Source organism: Aquarana catesbeiana, linkage group LG04 (assembly GCF_042186555.1).
Source record: "Aquarana catesbeiana isolate 2022-GZ linkage group LG04, ASM4218655v1, whole genome shotgun sequence".
In the NCBI taxonomy this organism is placed as follows: Eukaryota; Metazoa; Chordata; class Amphibia; order Anura; family Ranidae; genus Aquarana; species Aquarana catesbeiana.
This window is the reverse complement of record NC_133327.1, coordinates 618,255,936-618,283,935: the sequence shown is the minus strand read 5'-3', so window position 1 is coordinate 618,283,935 and position 28,000 is coordinate 618,255,936. Positions and strand designations below refer to the sequence as shown.

Genomic DNA, 28,000 nt, shown 5'->3' with positions numbered 1-28,000 from the left:
AGCTCTCCCAAAACTTGCTGAGCAGACATGGCCCACCATTTTCATGATTAGGAACCTGGTCCAGAGCAATGAAGTGCAGCTGAAGCTGGACTGAAATAATGTGGATGGAAAGAATGAAATGAAAGAGGAGATCAGCAGCCCCGAAATGCAACAAAGGATGAAAAAAGGTAACATTGTATTTTATGGAAAAATTACAATAATTTTTTTATTTTTTATTTTTTACACAGCATTTTAAAGGTATATTAACTAAAAAAATTTGTTAATAAATTTAAGGCCAAAGGGTTACTATCGGCATTCCAAAGCTACAAAAAATGCAGCAAGAAATGCAAAAGCATAATCAAGGCAGCTAAAATAGGCCACAAATGATGCATTACTAAGGAGAGCAACATTTTTTTCAAATATATTAAAGATAAGAAGACAAAGTCAAAACATACTGACCCCAAAAAGGTGACATGGGAAGTTAGTCAGAAGTTACTGGAAGAAGGCAACTATATTATTACATTCTTCTCCTTATTTTATACAAATTAAAAGGAGGAGTATAATAAAGAAGACGGTAATGTCTTGTTTATATTGAATGTACCCTTGTGGCTGACAGAAACCAGTGTTCAAAAAAGACTAAAAAAACTTACTGTGAAGAAATAACCAGGACCGGATGGCTTACACCTGAGAGTCCTCAAATAACTTAGACAGACCATTATTCCTAATTTTTGAGGATAGCTTACTGACTAGAATGGTTCCAGCAAAAAGAAAACATGGTTCCAATTTTAAAAAAAGGGCTAAGATATATATTGGTACAGACCTGTCAACCTAACATCATTAGTATGTAAACTATTGGAAGGTTTTAAAAGGTGCCATATCCAAGAATTTTCTGATGAAAATAATATCATTAGTAGTAACCGACATGGATTTATGAAGAACTGTTCTTGACAGACCAACCTGGCATTCTATGAGGAGGTAAGCTGTAATTTGGATACAGGAAGGTCTGTGGATGTAGCGGATCTAGATTTTCTAAGGCACTTGATAAAGTACATTTCGCTAAGGCATTTGATACTTGTACCTAACAAACAAAAGCTAGGGTTTGTTGGCTTTGATGATATCATATGTACCTGGATGGAAAACTGTTTGGGGGACCAATTCCGTTTAACTTGTCCATAATGATATAGAGGTTGGAATAAATAGGTTAATTTCGTTGTTTGCTGATGAAACAAAGCTAAGCATTGCATTAACTTCATAACAGGAAATAGCAACTTTACATGAAGATCCAGTTAAACTAGAGGGCTAGGCAGCTAAATGGGGTTTAATATTGAAAAATGTAAGGTAATGCACTTGAGTGCTAAAAATATGAATGAAAGTTACTGGCTAGGGGAGAACCTCTGGGGGAATCAAGGATGGAAAAAGGATCTGGGGGTCCTAGTAGATGATAGACTTAGCAATGCCAAGTTGCAGGAAGCAAGGCTAACAGACTATTAGCATGCATTAAATAAGGTATCTACTCAAAAGATATAACTATAATTCTACCTTTTTACAAAACTCTCATTCAGCCACATATTGAGTGTACTGTCTAGTTTTGGTCACCAAAGCTAATAAGGGGGCTGGAAGACCTCAGTTATGATGAACGACTACAAATGTTAAACTTATTCTCCCTGGAAAAGAGACCCATAAGGGGGGATATGATCACAATATACAGAAAAAGGAAAAAACACATATCAGTGAGATGTATAGGCTGCAAACCCCGGAATAATTATATAGAAAAAAAGAAGAACAGTTTCCCCATTTGTGTGGGACTTTGGACAGCAATATGGGCATAATAAAGAATTTATGTATAAACAATATTGAAAAATGTATTTAAAAATTGTCAAAGGTCACAATTTGATTAAGGTACAATGTATAAATCAGGCCAAATGACATACTACATATTCCACAACATAACATGCAAACAACATGAACAAAAAATATTCGACATCGTTGTATGGCAAAGGCTATGGGGTGTTATATCCCCGACGTGTTTCGACCATAGAGTGGTCATCTTCAGGGGGATCGTAGACTCTATGAGACATAAAGGTTTTATCTTCAGAATTCAAAGCATATATCATCATAAATCCTAATAAGAATATGACAAGATGGTATATTTACCGCTAAGTTGTGAAGTGGGTGGTTTCGTGACCAGAGGTATTAAAAGGCAATGGAATGATCTGGAGGGTCACGTGACTGCTCCCACCTCCCCAAGGGGAAGAGGCCCAACCCGATGGGCTTACAGGAAGCCACACACAGGACGCCCGCCAAGACAGGGGAGGGAACGAGAGAACCGTCACCTGCAACAAGTCTCCAATTAATGACCCTATATTAAATAAGGGGACAGGTGAAGTTAACTCTTAACTCTATTGTAAGAGTGTTAAATTAAACTGGGTATGTCTAATCATATGGACAAACAGCAACAGCCATAGGATTATATGCACAACAGAATTTTGTAAGGTTCCGGGAATGAGATTAACTAATGTGAATAAAATAAAAAGATACAAAAATCTATTTATGGGGTAAGTAGGAATAATAGAAGTAGTAAGAAAATGGTAAAAATATAGTAAAAAATAGACATAATTAAGGTAATTATGGCGCTGCAATCAGCTTTGTAAGTGTTGAGGAAACTGCCCCAAGGAGTGGGGTGTGCTGGGGGTTGATGGTAAAAAGCTTATAAAATTAATAATGAATAATTGAAATTAGTGTTTGAAAATTTTAATGAAGGTATGCCGTGTGTGATGACTGGCTGACAAACATGTGAAAAAAATATCAGAGAGGTGGTTGTGTTACGCCCTGTACACAGAATAGGATTTTCCGATGAAAAATGTGTGATAGGACCTTGTTGTCGGAAATTCCGACCGTGTGTGGGCTCCATCACACATTTTCCATAGGAATTTCCAACACACAAAGTTTGAGAGCTTGCTATAAAATTTTCCGACTACAAAATCCGTTGTCGGAAATTCCGATCGTGTGTACACAAATCCGACGCACAAAGTGCCACGCATGCTCAGAATAAATTAAGAAACGAAGGCTATTGGCCACTGCCCCGTTTATAGTCCCGACGTACGTGTTTTACGTCACCGCGTTCAGAACGATCGGATTTTCCGACAACTTTGTGTGACCGTGTGTATGCAAGACAAGTTTGAGCCAACATCCGTAGGAAAAAATCCATGGATTTTGTTGTCGGAATGTCCAATCAATGTCCGACTGTGTGTACAGGGCATTAGAGTGTGATAAAAGTGAACTATGTGTTGAACATAGAATGTGTGCAAGAAGTGGTGAGTGTCAAACAATTCAAAATTAGATCAAGTATTATAGTTTACCTTATACAACAAGTGTAGCTCGTATGGATTGAAGATTATAAGTTGTTTGAGCCTGACAGCTAAATCAGAAAAATGAAGGCTCAGGAAGCAAAAAGGAATGTGTGCAATGCCGCCTGTCCTGCCCTGCCCTGCAGGGGATCATGTTAGGATTGACATGCAGGGGGTCATTACACCCCATAGCCTTTGCAATACAACGATGTCCAACATTTTTTGTACATGTTGTTTGCATGTTATGGGGAAACTGTTCTTCTTTTTTTCTATATGATCACAATATACAAATTTTTAAATGCTGACTCCAGCATTGGACGCAAACTATTTAACCCAAGCTCTCTAAAGAAGCCGAACTGCCACACAATGAAGTTGGAAGAGAGAAGGTTCAATCCCAAACGGCATACAGGATTTTTTACTGTTGGAACAGTAAGGGTGTGGAACTCCCCTCCACAGTTGGAGTTATCAGCGGGCAGTGTGGATACATTTAAAAACATTTTAGATGTGTTTCTTAGCCAACGCAATATACAGGGATATGGAAAATGGTAGTGACATAAACACACACACACGCACATACACAGGTTGAACTGAATGTACCGTGGCATTATTCAACCTGTACAACTATGTAACTATGTTATGATTTTCTATACACTGGGATTCAGACATTACTCAGTAAATGCCTGTTTAGCTCCTGTCTGCTCTCTGCACCATACCTCTGTCACTACAGTGGAAGGTATTGGAAGCACCAAGACAAGACTTCATCCTATTCAGGTAAGTCACAATTTGTAGTCTCTGACAACACAATAAATCAGTGCATGCAAAGACAGCAAATAATCTAAAACAATCATACTGTTTTTTTCTTTAAAGCTTTATATCTGTGTCCACCTGTGAGCTCTAAACTGCTGTAAGAAAATATACTATATTGACAGAAATCTGTGGGCCTCTGACCATCACACCTAACTAAAGAGGATCTTCACTACTCCTTCCCCTTCCTTTCCCTGCCCCAACTATTGTTTTTGTTCTTCCGTTTTCCTCTACAACTTTGTTCTGCACAAAAAACATACTCACACACCCAGCAATCCAGTTGTGTTCTGTAGGGATCCGCTGCTCTGCCGTTATACACACCCGTTCCAGATAGACCACTCCCTCTAAGGGGCATGGCCAAAAGTGGGAACTTGCTCAAGTCTTTCAATAAACTGAACGGTTGATGTCAGCAGAGTGCAGCTTTGGGTTTTTAAATGCAGCATTTGTGTGGATTGGGACGTGCTCCTTTTTTGGCACCAGCACTTGGGGTGGAAGTGGAGCCAAGAGGCTTTACACAAGAGGCTTGGAGCAGCGCTACCTGGTTTGCCTTTTAACACCAGATTTTTCAAACAAGAAAATGTTATTCAAGCATGTATTCTAACCTAAAAAAAGTGCCTTCTATTGCTCTCATACTCCTTCAAATCTCCAAATTCACCATTTTTTTTTTGCTGTAATCAGACTCCCTATTAGAGGGTGGCTACGTTTGTTCTCCATGGTCTCACTTTATGTAGGAATTAGGGTTGCCACTTTTTCTTCAAGCCAAACCCACACACTTTAGTGGTGCACAGCAAAATTTTTTTATTTTTAGTATACACTATAGGATTGTTACAGACCTGGGACACCTTTGGGCGCTCCAAAGAGAATAGTAATGTGGCACGCATAGTGCCCCCTCACCCTTCTGCCAGGCCCTGTTCTACATTGCTGACTGAAACCAGGGCCGGACTGGCCTACCGGGATACCGGGAATTATCCCGGTAGGCTGGCTGCACTGTAGTACCGCTGGGGCCGCTCTCACTCACTGCCTGTGTCAGCATCAGCTGCAGCAGCGGCGGTCGCCGCTGCTGCACTATGCCAGCTGTGTGTCACTCACTGACTCACTCTCTGTGTGTGTCTCCGCTCTCCGGGGGGGGGGCCGCTCACTGCCTGTGTCCTGACTGAGTGACGCTGAGTGAGCCCTGAGCCGCCGCTGCTGCACTTTGCCATGGCTGCCTCCCTGTGTGTCACTCGTCACTGTCTCCTCCGTTCGCGCCGCCCACCACACTCATCATCATGGCTCAGCCTCGCTCTGTCTGTGTGCCTGAGGGGGAGGAGCAGGAGGAGAACGCCGTGCTGCTGCTTCATTTTGCCTCGTCCCGTGCGGCGCCAGCCAGCACCGCCCACTATCTGTACGAGGAGAGGATTTCAGTGAATGGCCGGCAGCAGCTGCTACAGCACAAGAATCTCTCTCTCTCTCTCTCTCTCTCTCTCTCTCTCTCTCTCTCTCTCTCTCTCTCTCTCTCTCTCTCTCTCTCTCTCTCTCTCTCTCTCTCGTTTTGTTCAAGTGCCAGATAACTTTGAAAAGCTGTATACAATCAAACGCTGCCACTGTGCCCATAGATTGCCAACACTGTGCCGTACCCATCAATTGCCACCACTGTACCATCAAACACAGCCGCCCACTGTACCCATAAATTGCCACCACTGTGCCCATTAAACGCAGCCACTGTACCATCAAACGCAGCCACTGTACCCATCAATTGCAGCCACTGTGCCCATCAAACGCAACCACTGTACCATCAAACACAGCCACTGTACCCATAAATTGCCACCAATGTGCCCATTAAACGCAGCCACTGTACCATCAAACGCAACCACTGTACCATCAAACACAGCCACTGTACCCATAAATTGCCACCAATGTGCCCATTAAACGCAGCCACTGTACCATCAAACGCAGCCACTGTACCATCAACACAGCCGCCCACTGTACCCATAAATTGCCACCACTGTGCCCATTAAACGCTGCCACTGTACCATCAAACGCAGCCACTGTACCATCAAACGCAGCCACTGTACCCATCAATTGCAGCCACTGTGCCCATCAAACGCAGCCACTGTACCATCAAACGCAGCCACTGTACCCATCAATTGCAGCCACTGTGCCCATCAAACGCAGCCACTGTACCATCAAACGCAGCCACTGTACCCATAAATTGCCACCACTGTGCCCATTAAACGCAGCCACTGTACCATCAAACGCAGCCACTGTACCCATCAATTGCCACCACTGTGCCCATTAAACGCAGCCACTGTACCATCAAACGCAGCCACTGTACCCATCAATTGCAGCCACTGTACCATCAAACGCAGTTTTGAACATGTTTACGTCTTCCATACTTTGAAGTAAAGTTCTTTGATTATTCCTTATTCTGGCAATATATATCACCATAGCAATAAGTGGATTGTTCTTGATGATTGTTCCACTTTTACCACGTTTAACTGTAATTTGCTTTTATATATATATATATATATATATATATATATATATATATATATATATTTATGGTCGGAGCCCTATGTCCGATATGGACATAGATAACACTTATAATAAAGATAAGACTTACCATCGGAAATAGACCTGGAAGTGTGGACTTACCATATGAAATGGACCTGAAAGTGTGCCTTGGTCTAATGGCCGGTATGCCAAAATAAGGGGGCATACCCTGGTTTTAAGAAGTGATTATTCTGTAGAGAGAAATGAGATGAAATGAATGAAATGAAATGAATGCCTTGAAATGGGGATGGGAGGGTGGGTATCGCGCACAGGAAACCGACAAGCACCACAGGTGAGCGGGCTGCTTAAATACCCACCGGGCTCCTCCCATAAATTCAGGCCACCATACTGGCCTTCCTACTTATGGTCGGAGCCCTATGTCCGATATGGACATAGATAACACTTATAATAAAGATAAGACTTACCATCGGAAATAGACCTGGAAGTGTGGACTTACCATATGAAATGGACCTGAAAGTGTGCCTTGGTCTAATGGCCGGTATGCCAAAATAAGGGGGCAAAAACATTCAGGTAGGGATATAATATATAATTGGTTTTCAGGTATTCATTGAGCCAATTTGGAGAATGCCTGTGCCATCTCTACTTGAGGATTGGGTATATACCGGGCGACGCAGGCTGATTTCCATCTGCCTAGTCTTTTGATGATGTGGTCTGGAACCCCCTGGCGGGTTGCTGCGGAGGCTGCTCCGATGCGGAAGGAGTGTCCGGAGTACTGACTGGGTTTAAGGTGAAGATTGCGGAGAAGTATCCTTATGTGTTTTACAAAGTGACATGCGTTTAAGGGTTTAACTGGGAATGGTAGAAGAGGACTGGTGTCCGATTGTTCAGGCAGGAGTGAGAGGAGACGGTTAAGTACGGTGACTGGACACCAGCTGTTATTGGTTCTGTAGAGGTGAAATGTCCACTCCAGAGCCTGTTTCCTGGGTTTAAGAAACCTCGAGGTGAAGGATGAAATGGTCTTGGTGGCGAAGCAAGTGCCGTCTGCGTAATACTTGGTCTGTGGGGTGGTTATAGGTGAACCCGTAGTAAGCCAACTATATGGCTGCTTGTAGGACCGTGCTGGGCAGCAGACCGAATGGCGAAGTAGCCAGAATAGTCGACATATCCCTGAAGATGGGCCCCGTAATGGGTAAGCGCTTAGTACTAATCACTGGTTGTTGTTTCTGGATGCCCCTTAGGATGGCTCGTATAGCGTGTGATGAGAACAGTGAAGATTTTGTGGGGTCTTCCAGGGTCACGAAATGTTGAATGCCGGCTAGGTATAGCCGAATGATATTGTAAGATAAGGCCAGCTGAGTGTGGCAGTATGAAATGAAGGCCAGTACCTGTTTGACATCTATTGGTCCTTTACGGCAGGATGTGAGAAATTTATTGAACGCCTTTCAAGCTGTCTGGTAGGCTTTGAGTGTGTTATGAGAGAGTGAGTGATTGATGAGCTGCGTTGCTCCTTGTAAATGTTAAACTAGTCCAGGGTCAGTTGTGACCAGGCAGGGATAGGGGCCGACACTGGATCGGCTCCGGGAACCTGTTTGAAAAGGAGGTGTAGTTAGAACGTGACAGTGCGTCAGCAGCTAATTGTGTCTGCCTGGAATAAATGCACAGTGTATGTTAAACTGATGCTGTAAGAACAGTTGTACCAATCTGCGCAGGAAGGACATGACTGCTGGGGAATTGGACCTGCCTTTGTTGATGTCTGCCGTGGCCTGATTGTCGGTGGTGAAGATTACGGTTTGCCCTGTCCAATGGTGACCCCAGAGTTGTGCAGCTGCCACCATGGGATAGAGTTCGAGGAGGGAAGATGTTTTGAATAAGCCGGGTATCAACAGTATCTGTTGAGGCCAGGGTCCTGAAAACCAATGATGGCCAAAAATTGCAGCGAAACCTGTGGTGGCTGCAGCGACTGTCACCACCTGGGGTGACAGAGCTGAAACCATGGGTATAATTAGGGATATGCCATTCCGGGAGGACGGAATTCGTCCCACATAGATAGGTCCGCTATTGCTGCGGAGTCTAGATTTAAGATCTGATCGGGGTCTTGTGTTTCTGGCAGGAATCTCAGCAGGCGTGACACGAAGGTGCGGCCTTGTGGAATAATTCGTATGGCGAAATTCAGCATTGCCAGGAGAGATTGCAACTGCTTCTTGGTACACCCCTTGGTGTGGGTGAATTTGTGAAGGACCGCCTTAATGCGGGTTAGTTTGTCGAGGGGGAGACTGGCTTGCATAGCGCAGGTGTCTAAGTTGGCCCCCGAGAAAGGTGATGTTATGTGCTGGGCCTTCTACTTTGTGCTCGGTGATGGGAAGATTGGGTTTTCCGAATATCGCTCTGAGTTTGTCGAGGTCTCCTGGGGGCTTGCTGGGAGGTTCTATTAGTAGGAAGTCGTCCAGGTAATGGATGACTTTTGTCACTGAGCCTTGTGTAACAGTATCCAAGCAAGAGACTGAGCGAATGTGTCGAAGAGCCAAGGGCTGCTCTTCGAACCGAACGTCAGTTTTGTGGCCAAATAATATGCCTCCTTCCACTTGATGCCATGCCAGCCCAAAGGGATGGATGGATAGGCAGGAGCTTAAAGGCATCCGAGATGTCGGTTTTGGAAAGCCAGGCACCTGTACCTGCTTTGATGACTGCTTGTATCGGCATGTCTACGGAGGAATATTTTAGGGAGAATTCTTCGGAGGGAATCAGGGAATTGAGACTGGGGATGTGGGAAGAATGAGGCGCAGACAGGTGGTACCCCAAACGTAATTTATTTGTGAATTTGCCCTTGACAAGCCCCAAATAGGGCTGACTCTCCAAGTGCTGAAAGGGGGCTGAGTGAAAGGCCTATAACGTACTCTCGGTCTAGTTCTGTTTGTAAGAGCCGATCTATGGTTTGTTCGTCGATGGCTGCTGAACGAATATTCCCACATTCGTACGTACTGTGAGGTAGTGAAATGAGGCCTGTGTGAAAGCCGACAGAGGGGCCGTGAAGTCTTCGCTGCCGGCCTGTGACATGACTTGATCTGATGAGAATATCCTGTTTTTGAGCTCGTATATTTCTTTTTTTTTTTTTTTTTTTTTGTGAGAACGAAATGATTCGAAATGTTTGCCTTGATGTTTGAAATGACTGAACTGCATGACAGAGGTCCGGCCTGGCCGTGTCGTGACTGATGCGACCGTGAACCGGGCCCTGGAGCATGCACTGAAACGAGGCAACAGAAGAAACATTGGTGCACACCGGGACGAATCGGTGCTTGTTTGATGCATCTGGATTCGAATCGGAGCGCAGCATGAAATGAAATGAGAGAAATGTTTACCTTGACCGAGGCTTGAATTGGTTGTGCCGTGTTTTGCGACTGGCAACCGACCGAGCTCTGGTATAGGTATGGATTTTTTTTTTTTTTTTTTTTTTTTGAGGAAAATGAAAAGGTGACAATTCGTGAAGGGATTGCTAAGTAACTTGAAGCAATGATTTGTATGATGCTTGCAATCTTGTGACAATGAAATGATTCGAAATGTTTGCTTTGATTGTGAAATGAATGAACTGCATGACAGAGGTGCGGCCTGGTCGTGTCACGATTTGTTCGACCGTGAACCGGGCTCTGGAGTATGTATTGAAATGGGGCAACTGAAAATATTGGTGCTCCTGGGACGAATCGGTGCTTGTTTGATGCATCTGGATTCGAATAGGAGTGCAGTATTAAATGAAATGAGAGAAATGATTGTTTTGACCGCGGCTCGAATTGGTTGTGCCGTGTTAGCGACTGGCAACTAACCGAGCTCTGGTATAGGTATGAAATGCGATCGGAACCAGTGATGCATGCCGTGACGAATCGGTGCACCTCAGATGCGACTGGTTTCGAAACGGTGATGCGTTGTGGGAGTGAAATGGTCGAAATTGCATGACAGAGATGTGGATCAATCCCCCGATGTCTGCGATTAGCTATGATCTGGACTCTGGAGCATGTGTCAGAAATGTGGCCAATCCTGGGCACGCCAAGACGAATCGGTGCATTTTCATGCGACTGATTTCATGTCGGAATGTGATACGTGGAAATGAAATGATAACCATGACAGAGGTACAAATGACTGATAACGTAACTCTGGAGCATGTATAGAAATGAGGCCAATCCTGGGGCACGCCGAGATGAATCGGTGCATTTCATGCGACTGAATTCATGTCGGAACGTGATACATGGAAATGAAATGATAACCATGACAGAGGTACGAATGACTGATAAAACGTAACTCTGGAGCATGTATAGAAATGAGGCCAATCCTGGGGCACGCCGAGACGAATCGGTGCATTTTTCATGCGACTGAATTCATGTCGGGACGTGATACATGGAAATGAAATGATAACCATGACAGAGGTACGAATGACTGATAAAACGTAACTCTGGAGCATGTATAGAAATGAGGCCAATCCTGGGGCACGCCGAGACGAATCGGTGCATTTTTCATGCGACTGAATTCATGTCGGAACGTGATACATGGAAATGAAATGATAACCATGACAGAGGTACGAATGACTGATAAAACGTAACTCTGGAGCATGTATAGAAATGAGGCCAATCCTGGGGCACGCCGAGACGAATCGGTGCATTTTTCATGCAACTGAATTCATGTCGGGACGTGATACATGGAAATGAAATGATAACCATGACAGAGGTACGAATGACTGATAAAACGTAACTCTGGAGCATGTATAGAAATGAGGCCAATCCTGGGGCACGCCGAGACGAATTGGTGCATTTTTCATGCGACTGAATTCATGTCGGGACGTGATACATGGAAATGAAATGATGACCATGACAGAGGTACAATTGACTGACAACAACGTAACTCTGGAGCATGTATAGAAATGAGGCCGTAATAACTGGGGCACACCGGAACGAATCGGCGCATCTTTGGTGCGACTGGATTCGAATCGGAGCGCGGTAGGTGACTGAAATGAGAAATGATTTGAAAATGTCAGAAATGAGTTCAGAAATGTTTTCAGAAATGAGAAATGATTTGAAATGTCCGAAATGAGTTTAGAAATATCTCAGAAATGAGAAATGATTGGTATCGAACTAACTTGATTTGATCATTTACAAAATTGCGACTGGCTATGGCTGTCTACTGATACCGACATGCTAGAAATGAAGCGACGTCAGCGTCGCTGTGCTATCGAATTTGTAACATATCGAAAGTACGAGCGATATACATTGCAGTTTGTGAGATGCGGGTGAAACGAAATTTGAACTCACGGTTTAGTGACATGATATGAAAAACGAAAAGTCCGACGGGACCCTACCTGCGACAGCCAAGCCAGACGCGTGGTACGAACGATACGGATCGGTAAACACTGACACTCTCGAGCATGAAATAGCAAATGCGGGAACTTCGCGAGACAACGACTTACGGACGTTTGGTATTCGGATAGTCGGCCTAGTGACGTAACGTATCGCGCACAGGAAACCGACAAGCACCACAGGTGAGCGGGCTGCTTAAATACCCACCGGGCTCCTCCCATAAATTCAGGCCACCATACTGGCCTTCCTACATATATATATATATATATATATATATATATATATATATATATATATATATATATATATATATATATATAAAAAGCCCTATGTGCTTTTATATGTGTCTTATCTATATATAATGCACTCTTTAAATGTGCTTTAAAATGCATGGTTTTCCATTTTATGAACAAGAAAATAATGACGTTATGCTGTTGGGCTGGTATAATAATGCTATGGGGCTGGTATGACATTTTTTCCAGGGCTGGTTTTCATTCCCAGTCCGGCCCTGACTGAAACCCAGACACATGATTCAAAACCCAGACTGTCCAGGATTTTGGCAACCCTAGTAGGAATGTAGCCACGCTTGCTGGCTTCCGAGATGGACTACGGACTATGAGCTATGAGATTGATGGTGTAAATAGAGCAGGGCACATAGCCGCAACTAACGTGCACTGCTTGTTCCAAACACATGGAAGTCAGCTGGGAAAAATGTGTTCTGGAGCTCACGGAGGACAAAACACAGTAAAAAAATATTTAATGCAGAATAGATTACAGGACCATTAAGTTGTGGACGTGTATGGATTATTGTTGGAGAATAAGGATATTGTTTAGTGTCACTTTAACCACTTGCTTCCCCGCCCATAGTCAAATGACATCCACAGGAGGGCTCTCCCATCCTGGGCGGGCGTCATATGATGTCCTCGGCTTCCCGGCTGTCTAGGGGGTGCCCACGTGCCCGACGCCTCACTCGGGAGCCGATGCCAATGTCTGGCAGCCGTGATGTCCGCCGGGCACCCGCGATTGCCGGTAACAGCAGGGAGGTGGATCTGTGTGTTCCCAGTACAGAGGAACAACGATCGGTCTCCTCCCCTTGTGAGTCCCCTCCCCCTACAGTTAGAATCACTCCCTAAGTAACACATTTAACCCCTTGATCGCCCCCTAGTGTTAACCCCTGCACTGCCAGTGACATTTATACAGCAATCAGTGCATTTTTATAGCACTGATCGATGTATAATGAATGGTCCCAAAATAGCATAAAAAGTGTCTGATCATGATATAAATGGCAGATCGCTGCCATTACTAGTAAAAAAAAATAAAATAATAAAAAGGCAATAAATCTATCCCCTATTTTGTAGACGCTATAACTTTTGCGCAAACCAACCAATATACGCTTATTGCACTTTTTTTACTAAAAATATGTAGAAGAATACATATCGGCCTAAACTGAGGAAAAAATGTGTTTTTTTTTTTTTAAATTTGGGATATTTATTATAGCAAAAAGTAAAAAATATTGTGTTTTTTTCAAACTTGTTACTCTCATTTTGTTTATAGCGCAAGAAATAAAAACCGCAGAGGTGATCAAATACCACCAAAAGAAAGTTCTATTTGTGGGGAAAAAAATGCTAAAAATTGAATTTGGGTACGGTGTTGCATGACCGCGCAAATTGTTATTCAAAATTCGACAGTGCTGAAAACTGAAAATTGGCCTGGGCAGGAAGGGGGTGAAAATGCCCTGTATTGAAGTGGTTAATATGGTTAATGTGGTTATGATACAGCTAAAACATTGGTATAAGGATCTGAATTCTATGCACTAACACTACTAATGTCTTACTATCTGGAAGTGGATCCAGGTATTCACTATCTCGATTAACACTAAGTCCTGTGGCTGAATTTCTCCATCTATTTGTGTCTGCACTTGTAGGAGAGAATAGCGAAGAGTCATGGTTCACAGTGTGGATTCTGCACGCCAGGAATTGTCATGTCAATGTACGCCTTACTGCGTAACACACCCCAGCCCAGCATGGAAGAAATTGAAGATGCTTTCCAAGGTAGAATTATAGTCGGCTATACAGTCCCGGATCTTCTGTCATGATGATAGTTGTGTGTTTAATCTGCAAATATTATTTCTGAGCACATAACAAACCTTAGTGAAAGAAGTATTAAACTCAAAAGCAAACATTCATTATTTTGCAGCTTACCAATTCTTAGATGTGATGGCCAGTGGCTTCATTAGAGTTGGTGTCACCCGGAGCAGCAGTGTCACCCCCCCCCTCCACCAACTATAGTCACCCCTCAGTAAAGACCCCCTCCACTAAGTATAGACCCTCCCCTGTTAGTGCAGACCCTCCACAAAGTATAAACCCCCTCCATCAGAATAAACCACCCCCCTCAGTACAGACCCCCCTCTATTAGTACAGACTCCCCCTAGAACAAACCACCCCCTCTATTAGTACAGACCTCTCCCAGAACAAACCACCCCCTCTCCATTAGTACAGACCCCCAGAACAAACCACCCCCCTCAATTAGTACAGACCCCCCCCAGAACAAACCACCCCCCCTCCATTAGTACAGACCCCCAGAACAAACCACCCCCCTCAATTAGTACAGACCCCCCCAGAACAAACCACCCCCTCCATTAGTACAGACCCCCCCAGAACAAACCACCCCTCCTCTATTAGTACAGACCCCTCCCAGAACAAACCACTCCTCCTACATAAGTACAGACCCCCCCAGAACAAACCACCCCCCCTCCATTAGTACAGACCCCCCCAGAACAAACCACCCCCCCTCCATTAGTACAGACCCCCCCAGAACAAACCACCCCCCTCCATTAGTACAGACCCCCCCAGAACAAATCACCCCCTCCATATGATATAGCTGTGACCAGCAGCATAAACCAACCTCATCAGCAAGCCCCCGTCACAGCACCTCACCTCGGGCGACGGAGGACATCTCCCCCGCCCCCAATTGCAAGCCAACACCCCTGCCCGTTACCACACCAGCTTGGGCAGGTCAGGTACACTGAACACCCGGGAGGCAGCTGGAGAGGAGAGGAGTGCAGCCGCGCCACCCGGGTGGAGAGCAGATCGAGACAGGCTTGGGCAGGAGTGAGAGACATAGAAGAGGAAAACACACGGCAGGCACAGCCGCGGTGCTGGAGGTGTGTCCCGGCTGAAGAAAAAAAAACTGCCAAAGGGAGCGGGGCTTGCATCACCCTTGGGATGGTGTCACCCCCCCCCCCCGCCCCCGCCTAGCGACGCCACTGGTGATGGCTGCATTCATTTCTTTTTTTAGACTTTTTTTCATCTGGTGATCCAGCCAATAAGTTTGTTGTTTTTAAATAGAAAAGCTTTCTTGCAGTTACAAGGATGAGCAGGTGCTAAAACAGTTAAAACTATCAGCTTCTATTTATTAATGTGAAGCCTTTATCCCAAAAGGAAAAAAAATGTAACTGATTATAAAGTATTAGCGGAAGTTCAGCTTCAGTTTGTTACTATATTTAAATCTGCTAGTACATTAAACACTCCCCCCCTCGACTGACATTGCTGCTGTCCAAATCTGCCCACTGTGCTCCTTCATCCAGAGTGGTGTCTGTATAATACAGGGGGTGTGTTACTGGCCAGATTACCAGAGCAAAACAGAGGGAAAAAAACTAAAAACCGAAAACAAATGCAGCCACGACATATAATGACTGGTAAGTTGCAATATATTACCATTTTGGTTTTGAGTTTAATACCACTTTAACTCTTTTAAGGTGCACCTAAGCTCAAGTTATTTTCAGAGTATTTTTAGATTGCATAGGTAAAGACAATATAAAGGACTGGAAATACTATTGCTGGGGAAAATGCTGCCCCGGGCTCCCTCCTGGACTGACAATGTGTTTAACCGCTTGCTGACTAGCCACCGTCATTTTACTGCGGCAGGTCGGCACGATCCTGCGAATCATCATAGCTATGCATCTGCTCGCGGGATCAGGATAGTAGGCACGCGTTGCACAGGGGGGGTGCCGATGCTCGTGGCCGACGGTCGCGATGACCACCGGCCACAGGTGATCGCAAGCACGAGAGACAGAATAGGGACGAGTGTGTGTAAACACACACTTCCCTGTTCTGTTCTCAGAGGAGTGACAGATCGTGTGTTCCTATTGGCTAGGAACCACGATCCGTCAATTCCTCTAGCCAGTCCTCTCCCTCTTCAGTTAGAAACATGTAGCAGGGAACATAGTTAACCCCTTGATCGCCCCCTAGTGTTAACCCCTTCCCTGCCAGTGACATTTTTACAGTAATCAATGCATTTTTATAGCACTGATCACTGTATAAATGCCAATGGTCTCAAAAATGTGTCAAAAGTGTCCGTTGTATCGTCCATAATGTCGCAGTCCCGATAAAAATCGCAGATCACCGCCATTACTAGTAATAAAAAAATATATAATAAAAATGCTATAAATCTATCCCCTATTTTGTAGACGATATAACTTTTGCACAAACCAATCTATATTTTTGCCAAAAATATGTAGAAGAATACATATCGGCCTAAACTGAGAAAAAAATTGCTTTTAAAAAAAATGGGGATATTTATTATAGCAAAAAGTACAAAATATTGGGGGTTTTTTACGAAAGGCAAATCCACTTTGCACTTTCGCACGGAAAGTGCACTTGGAAGTGCAGTCGCTCTAAATCTAAGGGGTAGATCTGAAATGAGTGGAAGCTCTGCTGATTTTATCATCCAATCATGTGCAAGCTAAAATGCTGTTTTTTATTTTCCTTGCATGTCCCCCTCGGATCTACAGCAACTTTACTTTCAAGTGCACTTGCTGTGCAAAGTGGATATTCCTTTCGTAAATAACCTCCACTGTGTTTTTTTCAAAATTGTCGCTCTTTTTTTGTTTATATAGCAAAAAATAAAAACCGCAGAGGCGATCAAATACCACCAAAAGAAAGCTCTATTTGTGGGAAAAAAAAGGACGCCAATTTTGTTTGGGTGCAGTGTCGCATGACCGCGCAATTGTCAGTTAAAGCGACACAGTGCCGAATCGCAAAAAATGGCCTGGTCATTAAGCAGGAAAATCTACTGGGGCTGAAGTGGTTAAAGTCTGAATGTTTTTAAACCTGCTCCTGTGATTTCTTTGTTGAAAGGGTAGATCAGTCCGTTTTTCCCTTTGTGAAATATCACATGACCAACTGCCAAGGCTTTCAGACTTTGATAGCAGTTTCTCCAGGGGATGGAAATAGTACAGACATCAATCACTACAGTATAAATAGGAATCTGTTTAGATCATAATTTCTTTTCAGGTTATAAACATGTGTAAATGGTTTAGTTTTCTCTGCCAAGTTCTACATGAAGTAGTGTTGTATAAGTTAGTAAAATAAAGAGTATAATAATTGTAAAAAGCTAAATGGAACATTAATGGAAATTGTCATATACTGTCTGTATGTAGTATTTACTGATTGATTTATCTGTAGTGACCACATGTAGTCAAATCTGATATCCTAATTACTGTCACCCAAACAGGGAATCTCTGTCGCTGTACTGGATATCGTCCTATTCTTCAGGGCTTCAAGACGTTTGCCAAAGTGAGTTTTATCTTTGCTTAGGAGTGTTTTTACTCCCTGGATTAAAGTGTATGTTACCCCAACGTTTCCAATTCCTGATACAGTGCCTTGAAAAAGTATTCATACCCCTTGACATTTTTCATATTTTGTCATCTTGCAAATAAAAACAATAATATAAATGTATTTTATTGGGATTTTCTGTGATAGACCAACACAAAGTGGCACATAATTGTGAAGTGGAAGGAAAACGATAAATGATTTTTACAATTTTTACAAAAAAATCGGAAGTGTGTCGTGCATTTGTATTCAGCCCCCTTTACTCTAATACCCCTAACTAAAATCTAGTGTAACCAGTTGCCTTCAGAAGTCACCTAATTAGTAAATAGAGTCCACCTGTGTGTAATTTAATCTCTGTATAAATACAGCTGTTCTGTGAAGCCATCAGAGAGTTTTTAGAGAACTTTAGTGAACAAACAGCATCACGAAGGCCAAGAAACACACCAGACAGGTCAGGGATAAAGTTTTGGAGAAGGTTAAAGCATGGTTAGATTATAAAAAAATATTCCAAGCTTTGAACATCTCACGGAGCGCTGTTCAATCCATCATCCAAAAATGGAAAGAGTATGGCACAACTGCAAACCTACCAAGACATGGCTGTCCACCTAAACTGACAGGCCGGGCAAGGAGAACATTAATCAGAGAAGCAGCCAAGAGGTCCATGGTGACTCTGGAGGAGCTGCAGAGATCCACAGTTCAGGTGGGAGAATCTGTCCACAGGACAACTATTAGTCGTGCACTCCACAAATCTGGCCTTTATGGAAGAAGAAAGCCATTGTTGAAAGAAAGTCATAAGAAGTCCTGTTTGCAGTTTGCGAGAAGCCATGTGGAGGACACAGCAAACATGTGGAAGAAGGTGCTCTGGTCAGATGAGACCAAAATTGAACTTTTTGGCCTAAAAGCAAAGCGCTATGTGTGGCAGAATCCTAATGCCCTGTACACACGATAGGATTTTCCGATGGAAAATGCGTGATAGGACCTTGTTGTCGGAAATTCCGACTGTGTGTAGGCTCCATCACACATTTTCCATAGGAATTTCCGACACACAAAGTTTGAGAGCTTGCTATAAAATTTTCCGACAACAAAATCCATTGTCGGAAATTCCGATCGTGTGTACACAAATCTGACGCACAAAGTGCCATGCATGCGCAGAATAAATTAAATTTATGTCACCACGTTCAGAATGATCGGATTTTCCGACAACTTTGTCTGACCGTGTGTATGCAAGACAAGTTTGAGTCAACATCCGTCGGATAATACCCATGGATTTTGTTGTCGGAATGTCCGATCAATGTCCGACCGTGTGTACAGGGTATTACACTGCACATCACCCTGAATACACTATCCCCACTGTGAAACATGGTGGTGGCAGCGTCATGTTGTTGGGGATGCTTTTCTTGAGTAGGAACAGGGAAGCTGGAGTTGATGGGAAGATGGATGGAGTCAAATACAAGGGAATCTTAGAAGAAAACTTGTTAGAGTCTGCAAAAGACTTGAGACTGAGGCGGAGGTTCACCTTCCAGCAGGACAACGACCCTAAACATACAGCCAGAGCTACAATGGAATGGTTTAGATCAAAGCATATTTATGTGTTAAAATGGCCCAGTCAAAGCCCACACCTAAATCCAATTGAGAATCTGTGGCAAGACTTGAAAATTTCTGTTCACAGATGCTCTCCATCCAATCTGACAGAGCTTGAGCCATTTTGCAAAGAAGAATGGGCAAAAATATCACTCTCTAGGTGTACAAAGCTTGTAGAGAAATACCCAAAAAGACTTGCATCTGTAATTGCAGCGAAAGGTGGTTCTACAAAGTATTGACTCGGGGGAGCTGAAAACAAATGCACACCACACTTTTCACATATTTATTTGTAAATCATTTTCCTTCCATTTCACAATTACGTGGTGCTTTTTCTTCCCATTGACACCAAAGATGGAGCATCGTTTGTTTTCACTGATGTCAGGACCTTTTCTACTCTGAATGCCCACGGTCTGGCCTCCCTAATGTCTGAACAATAGTAAACTGACCCTTTGTTTCAAAAGTTTGGAGGCCCCTGTTGTAGTGTATTAAAAGTAAAAAGGTCAGATCTGATCATGTAGGCCCTTTACAAAATAATTTAGAGTTGGCGACTGAGGACAGAAAGAAGACAAATTTATGAAATATTATCTTCAGCTCTGTATAGTTAAAGTATTGCCCCAAAAAACCCAAATGGCTCAAAATTGATATGGCCCAGAAACAATTAGACAAAATAAAGGTGAATAAAGCACCTGGACCAGATGGCTTACACCCAGGTGTCCTCAAACAGTTGAGCCCTGTTATTTTAAAACCAATGTTTCTAATCTTTAGAGACCCTTTAATAACTGGCATACGGCCAATGTGGTTCTTTTATTTAAAAAGGGATCAAAGTCTTTACCAAGTAACTACAGACTGGTTAGTTTAACTTTAATAGTTGGGAATATACTTGAGAGTTTAATCAATAACCACATAAATTAGTTCATGCTAGAAAACAATATTTTAGGTCTGTCAAGCTCCCTCAATTCTATTAACCCCTGCCACATTGGAAAACTACAGCAGTTGGGGTGGAGGGCATCAGAGGACAAAGATTACAAGGAACGCTGGAGCCAGCAGCTCAAGGGACACATTATTAGAAAGTAAAGTAAACTTTAATAATAGCATTCACAAGCTCTGGTTTCTAAAGCAAGCAAGCTAAATACTTTCTTGTATTAACCACTTGAGCCCCGGACCATTATGCTGCCTAAGGACCAGAGGTCTTTTTCCAATTTGGCACTGCGTCGCTTTAACTGCTAATTGCGCGGTCATGCAATGCTGTACCCAAACGAAATTTGCGTCCTTTTCTTCCCACAAATAGAGCTTTCTTTTGATGGTATTTGATCACCTCTGCAGTTTTTATTTTTTGCGCTATAAACGGAAAAAGACCGAAAATTTTGAAAAAAAATGATATTTTCTACTTTTTGTTATAAAACAAATCCAATAAACTAAATTTTAGTCATATTTAGTCATCAAATGTATTCGGCCACATGTCTTTGGTAAAAAAAATGTCAATAAGCGTATATTTATTGGTTTGCGCAAAAGTTATAGCGTCTACAAACTAGGGTACATTTTCTGTAATTTACACAGCTTTTAGTTTATGACTGCCTATGTCATTTCTTGAGGTGCTAAAATGGCAGGGCAGTACAAAACCCCCCCAAATGACCCCATTTTGGAAAGTAGACACCCCAAGGAAATTGCTGAGAGGCATGTTGAGCCCATTGAATATTAATTTTTTTTGTCCCAAGTGATTGAATAATGACAAAAAAAAAAAATATTTACAAAAAGTTGTCACTAAATTATATATTGCTCACACAGGCCATGGGCCTATGTGGAATTGCACCCCAAAATACATTAAGCTGCTTCTCCTGAGTATGGGGATACCACATGTGTCGGACTTTTTGGGAGCTTAGCCGCGTACGGGGCCCCGAAAACCAAGCACCGCCTTCAGGATTTCTAAGGGTGTAAATTTTTGATTTCACTCTTCACTGCCTATCACAGTTTCGGAGGCCATGGAATGCCCAGGTGGCACAAAACCCCCCCAAATGACCCCATTTTGGAAAGTAGACACCCCAAGCTATTTGCTGAGAGGCATATTGAGTCCATGGAATATTTTATATTTTGACACAAGTTGCGGGAAAGTGACACTTTTTTTTTTTTTTTTTTTGCACAAAGTTGTCACTAAATGATATATTGCTCACACAGGCCATGGGCATATGTGGAATTGCACCCCAAAATACATTTAGCTGCTTCTCCTGAGTATGGGGATACCACATGTGTGGGACTTTTTGGGAGCCTAGCCGCGTACGGGGCCCCGAAATCCAATCACCGCCTTCAGGATTTTTAAGGGTGAAAATTTTTGATTTCACTCTTCACTGCCTATCACAGTTTCGGAGGCCATGGAATGCCCAGGTGGCACAAAACCCCCCAAATGACCCCATTTTGGAAAGTAGACACCCCAAGCTATTTGCTGAGAGGCATGGTGAGTATTTTGCAGCTCTCATTTGTTTTTGAAAATGAAGAAAGACAAGAAAAAACATTTTTTTTTTTCTTTTTTCAAATTTCAAAACTTTGTGACAAAAAGTAAGGTCTGCAAAATACTCACTATACCTCTCAGCAAATAGCTTTGGGTGTCTACTTTCCAAAATGGGGTAATTTGGGGGGGTTTTGTGCCACCTGGGCATTCCATGGCCTCCGAAACTGTGATAGGCAGTGAAGAGTGAAATCAAAAATTCACGCCCTTAGAAAGCCTGAAGGCGGTGCTTAGTTTTCGGGGTCCCGTACGCGGCTAGGCTCCCAAAAAGTCTCACACATGTGGTATCCCCGTACTCAGGAGAAGCAGCAGAATGTATTTTGGGGTGTAATTTCACATATTCCCATGGCATGTTTGAGCAATATATCATTTAGTGACAACTTTGTGCAAAAAAAAAAAAAAAAATTTGTCTCTTTCCCGCAACTTGTGTCGCAATATAAAATATTCCATGGACTCGACATGCCTCTCAGCAAATAGCTTGGGGTGTCTACTTTCCAAAATGGGGTCATTTGGGGGGGGGGTTTGAACTGTCCTGGCATTTTATGCACAACATTTAGAAGCTTATGTCACACATCACTCACTCTTCTAACCACTTAAAGACAAAGCCCTTTCTGACACTCATTGTTTACATGAAAAAGTTTTTTTTTTTTGCAAAAAAAATTACTTTGAACCCCCAAACATTATATATTTTTTTAAAGCAAATGCCCTACAGATTAAAATGGTGGGTGTTTCATTTTTTTTTTCACACAGTATTTGCGCAGCGATTTTTCAAACGCATTTTTTGGGGAAAAAACACACTTTTTAAAATTTTAATGCACTAAAACACACTATATTGCCCAAATGTTTGATGAAATAAAAAAGATGATCTTAGGCCGAGTACATGGATACCAAACATGACATGCTTTAAAATTGCGCACAAACGTGCAGTGGCAACAAAGTAAATACATTTTTAAAAGCCTTTAAAAGCCTTTACAGGTTACCACTTTAGATTTACAGAGGAGGTCTACTACAAAAATTACTGCCCTCAATCTGACCTTCGCGGCGATACCTCACATGCATGGTGCAATTGCTGTTTACGTTTGACGACAGACCGCCGCTTGCGTTCGCCTTAGCGCGAGAGCAGGGGGTGACAGGGGTGCTTTTTTTTTTTATTTTTTTTTTTTATTATTTTTTTGCTTTTTTATCTTATTTTTAAACTGTTCCTTTCATTTTTTTTTTTTTTTTTAATCATTTTTATTGTTATCTCGGGGAATGTAAATATCCCCTATGATAGCAATAGGTAGTGACAGGTACTCTTTTTTGAAAAAATTGGGGTCTATTAGACCCTAGATCTCTCCTCTGCCCTCAAAGCATCTGACGACACCAAGATCGGTGTGATAAAATGCTTCCCCAATTTCCCAATGGCGCTATTTACATCCGGCGAAATCTAAGTCATAAAATGCTCGTAGCTTCCGGTTTCTTAGGCCATAGAGATGTTTGGAGCCACTCTGGTCTCTGATCAGCTCTATGGTCAGCTGGCTGAATCACCGGCTGCAATCTCAGGTTCCCTGTTGAGACAGGAGAGCCAGAGAAAAACATGGAAGACGGTGGGGGGGGGGGGCATTCCCTCCCACGGCTTGTAAAAGCAGTCTAGAGGCTAATTAGCCGCTAGGATTGCTTTTACATGAAAGCCGACCGCTGGCTGAAAAGAATGATACCAAGATGATACCTAAACCTGCAGGCATCATTCTGGTATAACCATTCAAAGTCGTGAATGGCGTACCTGAAGACAAAAAAATGGTTAACAATAAAGCACAGTAAACGGTAAAGTATAAAAAATTGCATACCTGAAAAACAAACATGATAAAACATAATAACAATAAAACATTGCAGAATAGAATACAGTAAAAAAGAGCAGAACAATAGAGAGAGAGAATAGAGAGAGAGAGAACAATGAAACGACAACTATTTTTTTTTATTTTATATATTTTTTTTTTTTTTTACACTTTTTTTGTAACTAACTTTTATAACGGTAACCGGTTCCAGGTTCGGGTCTCTCAAAATGCGATGGCATCTTGGGAGACCCTGTGAAAGTGTGCCTAGTCTGTGGAATGCTGTACCCTACGCTAATACTCAACTAGTGAATGGTAGCGTTCAAAACATTCACCAATGCAAAGACCAGGATTGTCAGGACAGGAGGGACAATAATAGCGGGTGTCACGCCTATATCCGCGCTTGCTGCAGACACAACATCTTTTTTGGTGGGGTTCGTTGGGTAGGGGTACTCGGGAGGACATAAAGAAAATGCCTCTCATGCAGCCGACTGCATTTGGTTGGGGATGTGAATGGGGGAAGTACGGGCGCTGCAGAAGCGGTGGGTTCCCAATTAGGATTAGCAAATGCAGCAGGAAGGGCATTATGGGCACGACGGGCCTGTGTTTGTCTTCTTGGTGGCAGCGCGACACTACTTGTGCTTGCCACCTCACCAGCTTGAACTGCACTTATGGGACTCGCCACGTCACCAAGTGTTACTGCAGTGCTGGTTTGACTACGACCGGGGTGTACTAGGCCGCTGGCGCTTGCCAGTTCAATAAAAAGCTACCAAAAAAACTGTTAGCGATCGCAGGGATCAGGCCTGACTCTGCGAACGCTGCAGTTATGCGTTAAGTGTTTTGTAAGTGACAGTGATCGATCGATACTGCACTTGGGTGGGCTGGGCCGGGCGGAGGGGCAAAATGCAGGTGCTAGCAGGTATCTGGGCTGATCCCGCTAACACTGCGTTTTTGGGAACCCTAAACTGCTGGGGACGCCAGTATAGATCTGATCGGACCAGATATTGATCCGTTCAGATACTATACCACTAAGGGAGCTGTACGGTGCGTGCGTGGGTGTTAGCGCTACTGGCGCTAACCTGACGCTGCGTGGGGCTGGTGCTTGCCAGTTCACCAAAATGCTACCAAAAAAACTGTTAGCGATCGCAGGGATCAGGCCTGACTCTGCGAACGCTGCAGTTATGCATTTAGTGTTTTGTAAGTGACAGTGATCGATCGATACTGCACTTGGGTGGGCTGGGCGGAGGGGCAAAACGCAGGTGCTAGCAGGTATCTGGGCTGATCCCGCTAACACTGCGTTTTTGGGAACCCTAAACTGCTGGGGACGCTAGTATAGATCTGATCGGATCAGATATTGATCCGATCAGATACTATACCACTAAGGGAGGCGTATGCTGCGTGCGTGGGTGTTAGCGGTACTGGCGCTAATCTGACGCTGCCTGGGGCGACGCATATCACTGCCGGGCGATCAGGGGGCTAAACCTTTATTCGGTAATAAACGGCGGGTGCCCTGACACTATAAAAAATAAACAAACTAACCAGCGTCACCCGTAACAGTTATACGGTGATCAGTGGTGAAAGGGTTAACTAGGGGGCCATCAAGGGGTTAAAACATTTATTCGGTAGTATATGGGGGTCCCTGTCGCTATAAAACGCTGACGGCGAACCTAAATATTTAGGTCCCTAACTAGCGTCACCAGCGACACTAATACAGCGATCAGAAAAATGATCGCTTAGCGACACTGGTGACAGGGGGTGATCAAGGGGTTAAAACTTTATTAGGGGGGGTTAGGGGGGTATCCTAGACCTACAGGGGGCTAATACTAACTGTCCCAACACTGTAACTGTCACAAACTGACACCAATGCAGTAATCAGAAAAAAAAAAAAAAAAACTGCTGGTGTCAGTTTGTGACAGGGGGGGGGGTGATTGGGGGGGGATCGGTGGGCGATCGGGGTGTTTTGTGTGCCTGGCATGTTCTACTGTGTGTGTGTAGTGTTGTGCACTCACATACCTGTCTTCTCTCCTCGGGCCGGAACGGAAATTACCGAGCCGAGGAGAGATGACATCATTTCCTTTGCTGCTGTTTAGCATACAGCAGCAAAGGAATTATTCGATTGGCCGGTGGCGATCGCGAGGGGGGGGCCACGAACGGATGGCCTCCCCCTCACCTCCGATCGCCGTGGGACAAAAGACGACCGCCTCGGGCACCGGGGGGGTCTGATCGGACCCCCCACCCGCGGAAGGCAAATCACGTACATGTACGTGATTTTGCCTGTCCGTGCCACCTTGCCGACATACATCGGCGTGAGGCAGTCGTCAAGTGGTTAAGAGAGGTATGGACTCCAAAGAGAGAGAGAGAGAGAGAGAGAGAATTTTGCCCCTGTACAAATCATTAGTAAGATCTCATCTGGAATACATAGTTCCGTTTTGGACACCAGTTCACAAAACGGATATCGGGGAACTGGAGAGAGTGCAGAGAAGGGCAACCAAACTGATAAGAGGCATGGAGGAGCTCAGCTATGAGGAAAAATTAGCTGAACAAAATTTACACTCTCTTGAGAAGAGGAGCGTAAAGTGATACTAAAGGATTGTTTTTTATTTTTTTAAAATAACAAACATGTCATACTTACCTCCACTGAGCAGCTCGTTTTGCACAGAGTGGCCCCGAACATCCCTTTCTGGGGTCCCTCGACGGCTTTTGTGGCTCCTCCCCGCATTAGATAACCCCCTTGGAGAAGCACTCTCCCAAGGGGGTTACTTTGCGGGTACGCTCCCGAGTCCAGCATTCGGTGTCCATAGAGGCCGAAAGCAGGACTCGGCCCCCTCCCCCGGCGCCTGCGTCATTGGTTTTGACTGATAGCAGCGGGAGCCAATGGCTGCACTGCTATCAATCTATCCAATCAAGAGCCGGGAACCCATGGAGAGAGGAACAGCAGGGACCTGCCGACGGAAATTCAGGGCTCAGGTAAATAAAACGGGGGGGGGGGGGGGGGCTAGGGGGCCAGTGACTGCAAGGTGTTTTTCACCTAGTGAACTTGAGTTATTCACTTTTAGGTCATTACAAAGGACAAGGGGGCACTCTTTACATTTGAAGGAAAAGAGATTTAATCTCCACATATGGAAAGGCTTCTTCACATTAAGAGCTGTGAAAATACCCTTAATAACTAGTACTGGCCAGCTCAGAGCTGGATGCACTCCTAAGTACACACAATTTAACATGTTATTAACAGTTATAGCTAATAACACAAAAGATTGTTGATCCGGGGACTTGCCTTCTGGAGGATCATTTCTCCCCCTGAAGCAAATCGGATCATGATCATGCTTTATTGGGTCTTTTTGCCTTCCTCTGGATCACCTGTGGGCATAGAATTGTGTGTATGGAGGTTTTCTGTTTATTTATTCTAGTATTTTTTTTTTTTTTTCTATTTGTTGAACTAGATGGACTTATGTCTTTTTTCAACTTGACTAACTATGCAACTATGTAACTTCAAAAATAAGGTTAAATATATATTGTTAATGCTTGCTCGACCACAACCCAAAATCTGTTTATATGTGTAGCAGACACAGCACAGCCACCAACCTGATCATTCAAATCTGTGAAAGATCCCAGAGTGACCTTCCAAGCATGAGGTGGAGAATTTAACTTTGTAGCTGAGATGCCAGTTTTAATATTATGGTCATTTTAACCCCAAATATATATTCTCTTAGGACAGCTGTTGTGGCAAAAAGATGACCAATGGTTGTTGTATGGACAAGAAGGAGGAAAATGAGGTAAGATCTACATAACTTTTTTTTTGTTATGTATATTTTAATATATTTTCAACCAGGGGCAAAAATACAAATTACAGGACCCCATACCAGAATTTCACTGACCCTAATTACCCGCACTTTCAATTCTCTACTCTCTGGGATTTGACTTTATTACAGCTTTGTTTGGGATGATCATGATGTGTGCAGTTTTGTGTCCAATATCAGAAATATTCACAGCATAATAAAAAAATTCCAGCCTGTCAGGAAATCTCTGTTTGATCGTATGCTGTTTCTTTTTGCTGTAATAAGGAATTGGCTTTAAACTGTCATGACTATAATTTCATAAACATGATACCATAACTGACATTCAACCAAATGTATCATTTATCACTGCTTAAAAACAAATGAATACATTCAAAAATAAGATAAACCATATAATGTTCCAAAGTTATATTGTACATAGAATGTAGTATCTTTGTAATAAATTAGCATTATTCTATTAAGTGGAAAACAAAGATGCAATACAAAGTACAAGCAACAATGGAAACCTTGTAAATAATTAAAACAAACCTATTCTCTAATTCACTAGTTGATCTACTTAAAGAATATTTCTAAAGTAGTGCATTTTATACAGCTTCAACCATGGAAACTATGCATATACCATACCTGTGGGATCATTTTAGAAGCTGGAAATCACTGTAGAAGACACTGGGTCCCATGCCGAGCAACTGCCCTGCTGCATTGTGAGCACAGCAGGTTGGCCAGCAGAGATCACTGGAGGTAGC

General features: G+C 43.3%; 1 protein-coding gene and 1 long non-coding RNA gene across 3 annotated transcripts in view; one reads left to right on the top strand and one right to left on the bottom strand.

Moving 5' to 3' along the window:
• LOC141140794 (uncharacterized) lies at positions 1–27,991 on the bottom strand. The gene is made up of 3 exons (XR_012243999.1): positions 27,882–27,991; positions 2,134–2,312; positions 1–2,046 (listed from the first exon to the last, which is right to left on the bottom strand). It is a non-coding gene; the product is annotated as an uncharacterized lncRNA (long non-coding RNA).
• Positions 1–28,000, top strand: part of XDH (xanthine dehydrogenase) — a 195,238-nt gene that overhangs the window by 20,283 nt on the left and 146,955 nt on the right. For both annotated transcript variants that reach the window (XM_073628291.1, XM_073628292.1), the window contains exons 4-7: positions 3,989–4,097; positions 13,884–14,010; positions 17,474–17,535; positions 27,174–27,236. In XM_073628291.1, coding sequence (XP_073484392.1) covers positions 3,989–4,097; positions 13,884–14,010; positions 17,474–17,535; positions 27,174–27,236 — 361 coding nt within the window. The remainder of the gene's footprint in view (positions 1–3,988; positions 4,098–13,883; positions 14,011–17,473; positions 17,536–27,173; positions 27,237–28,000) is intronic.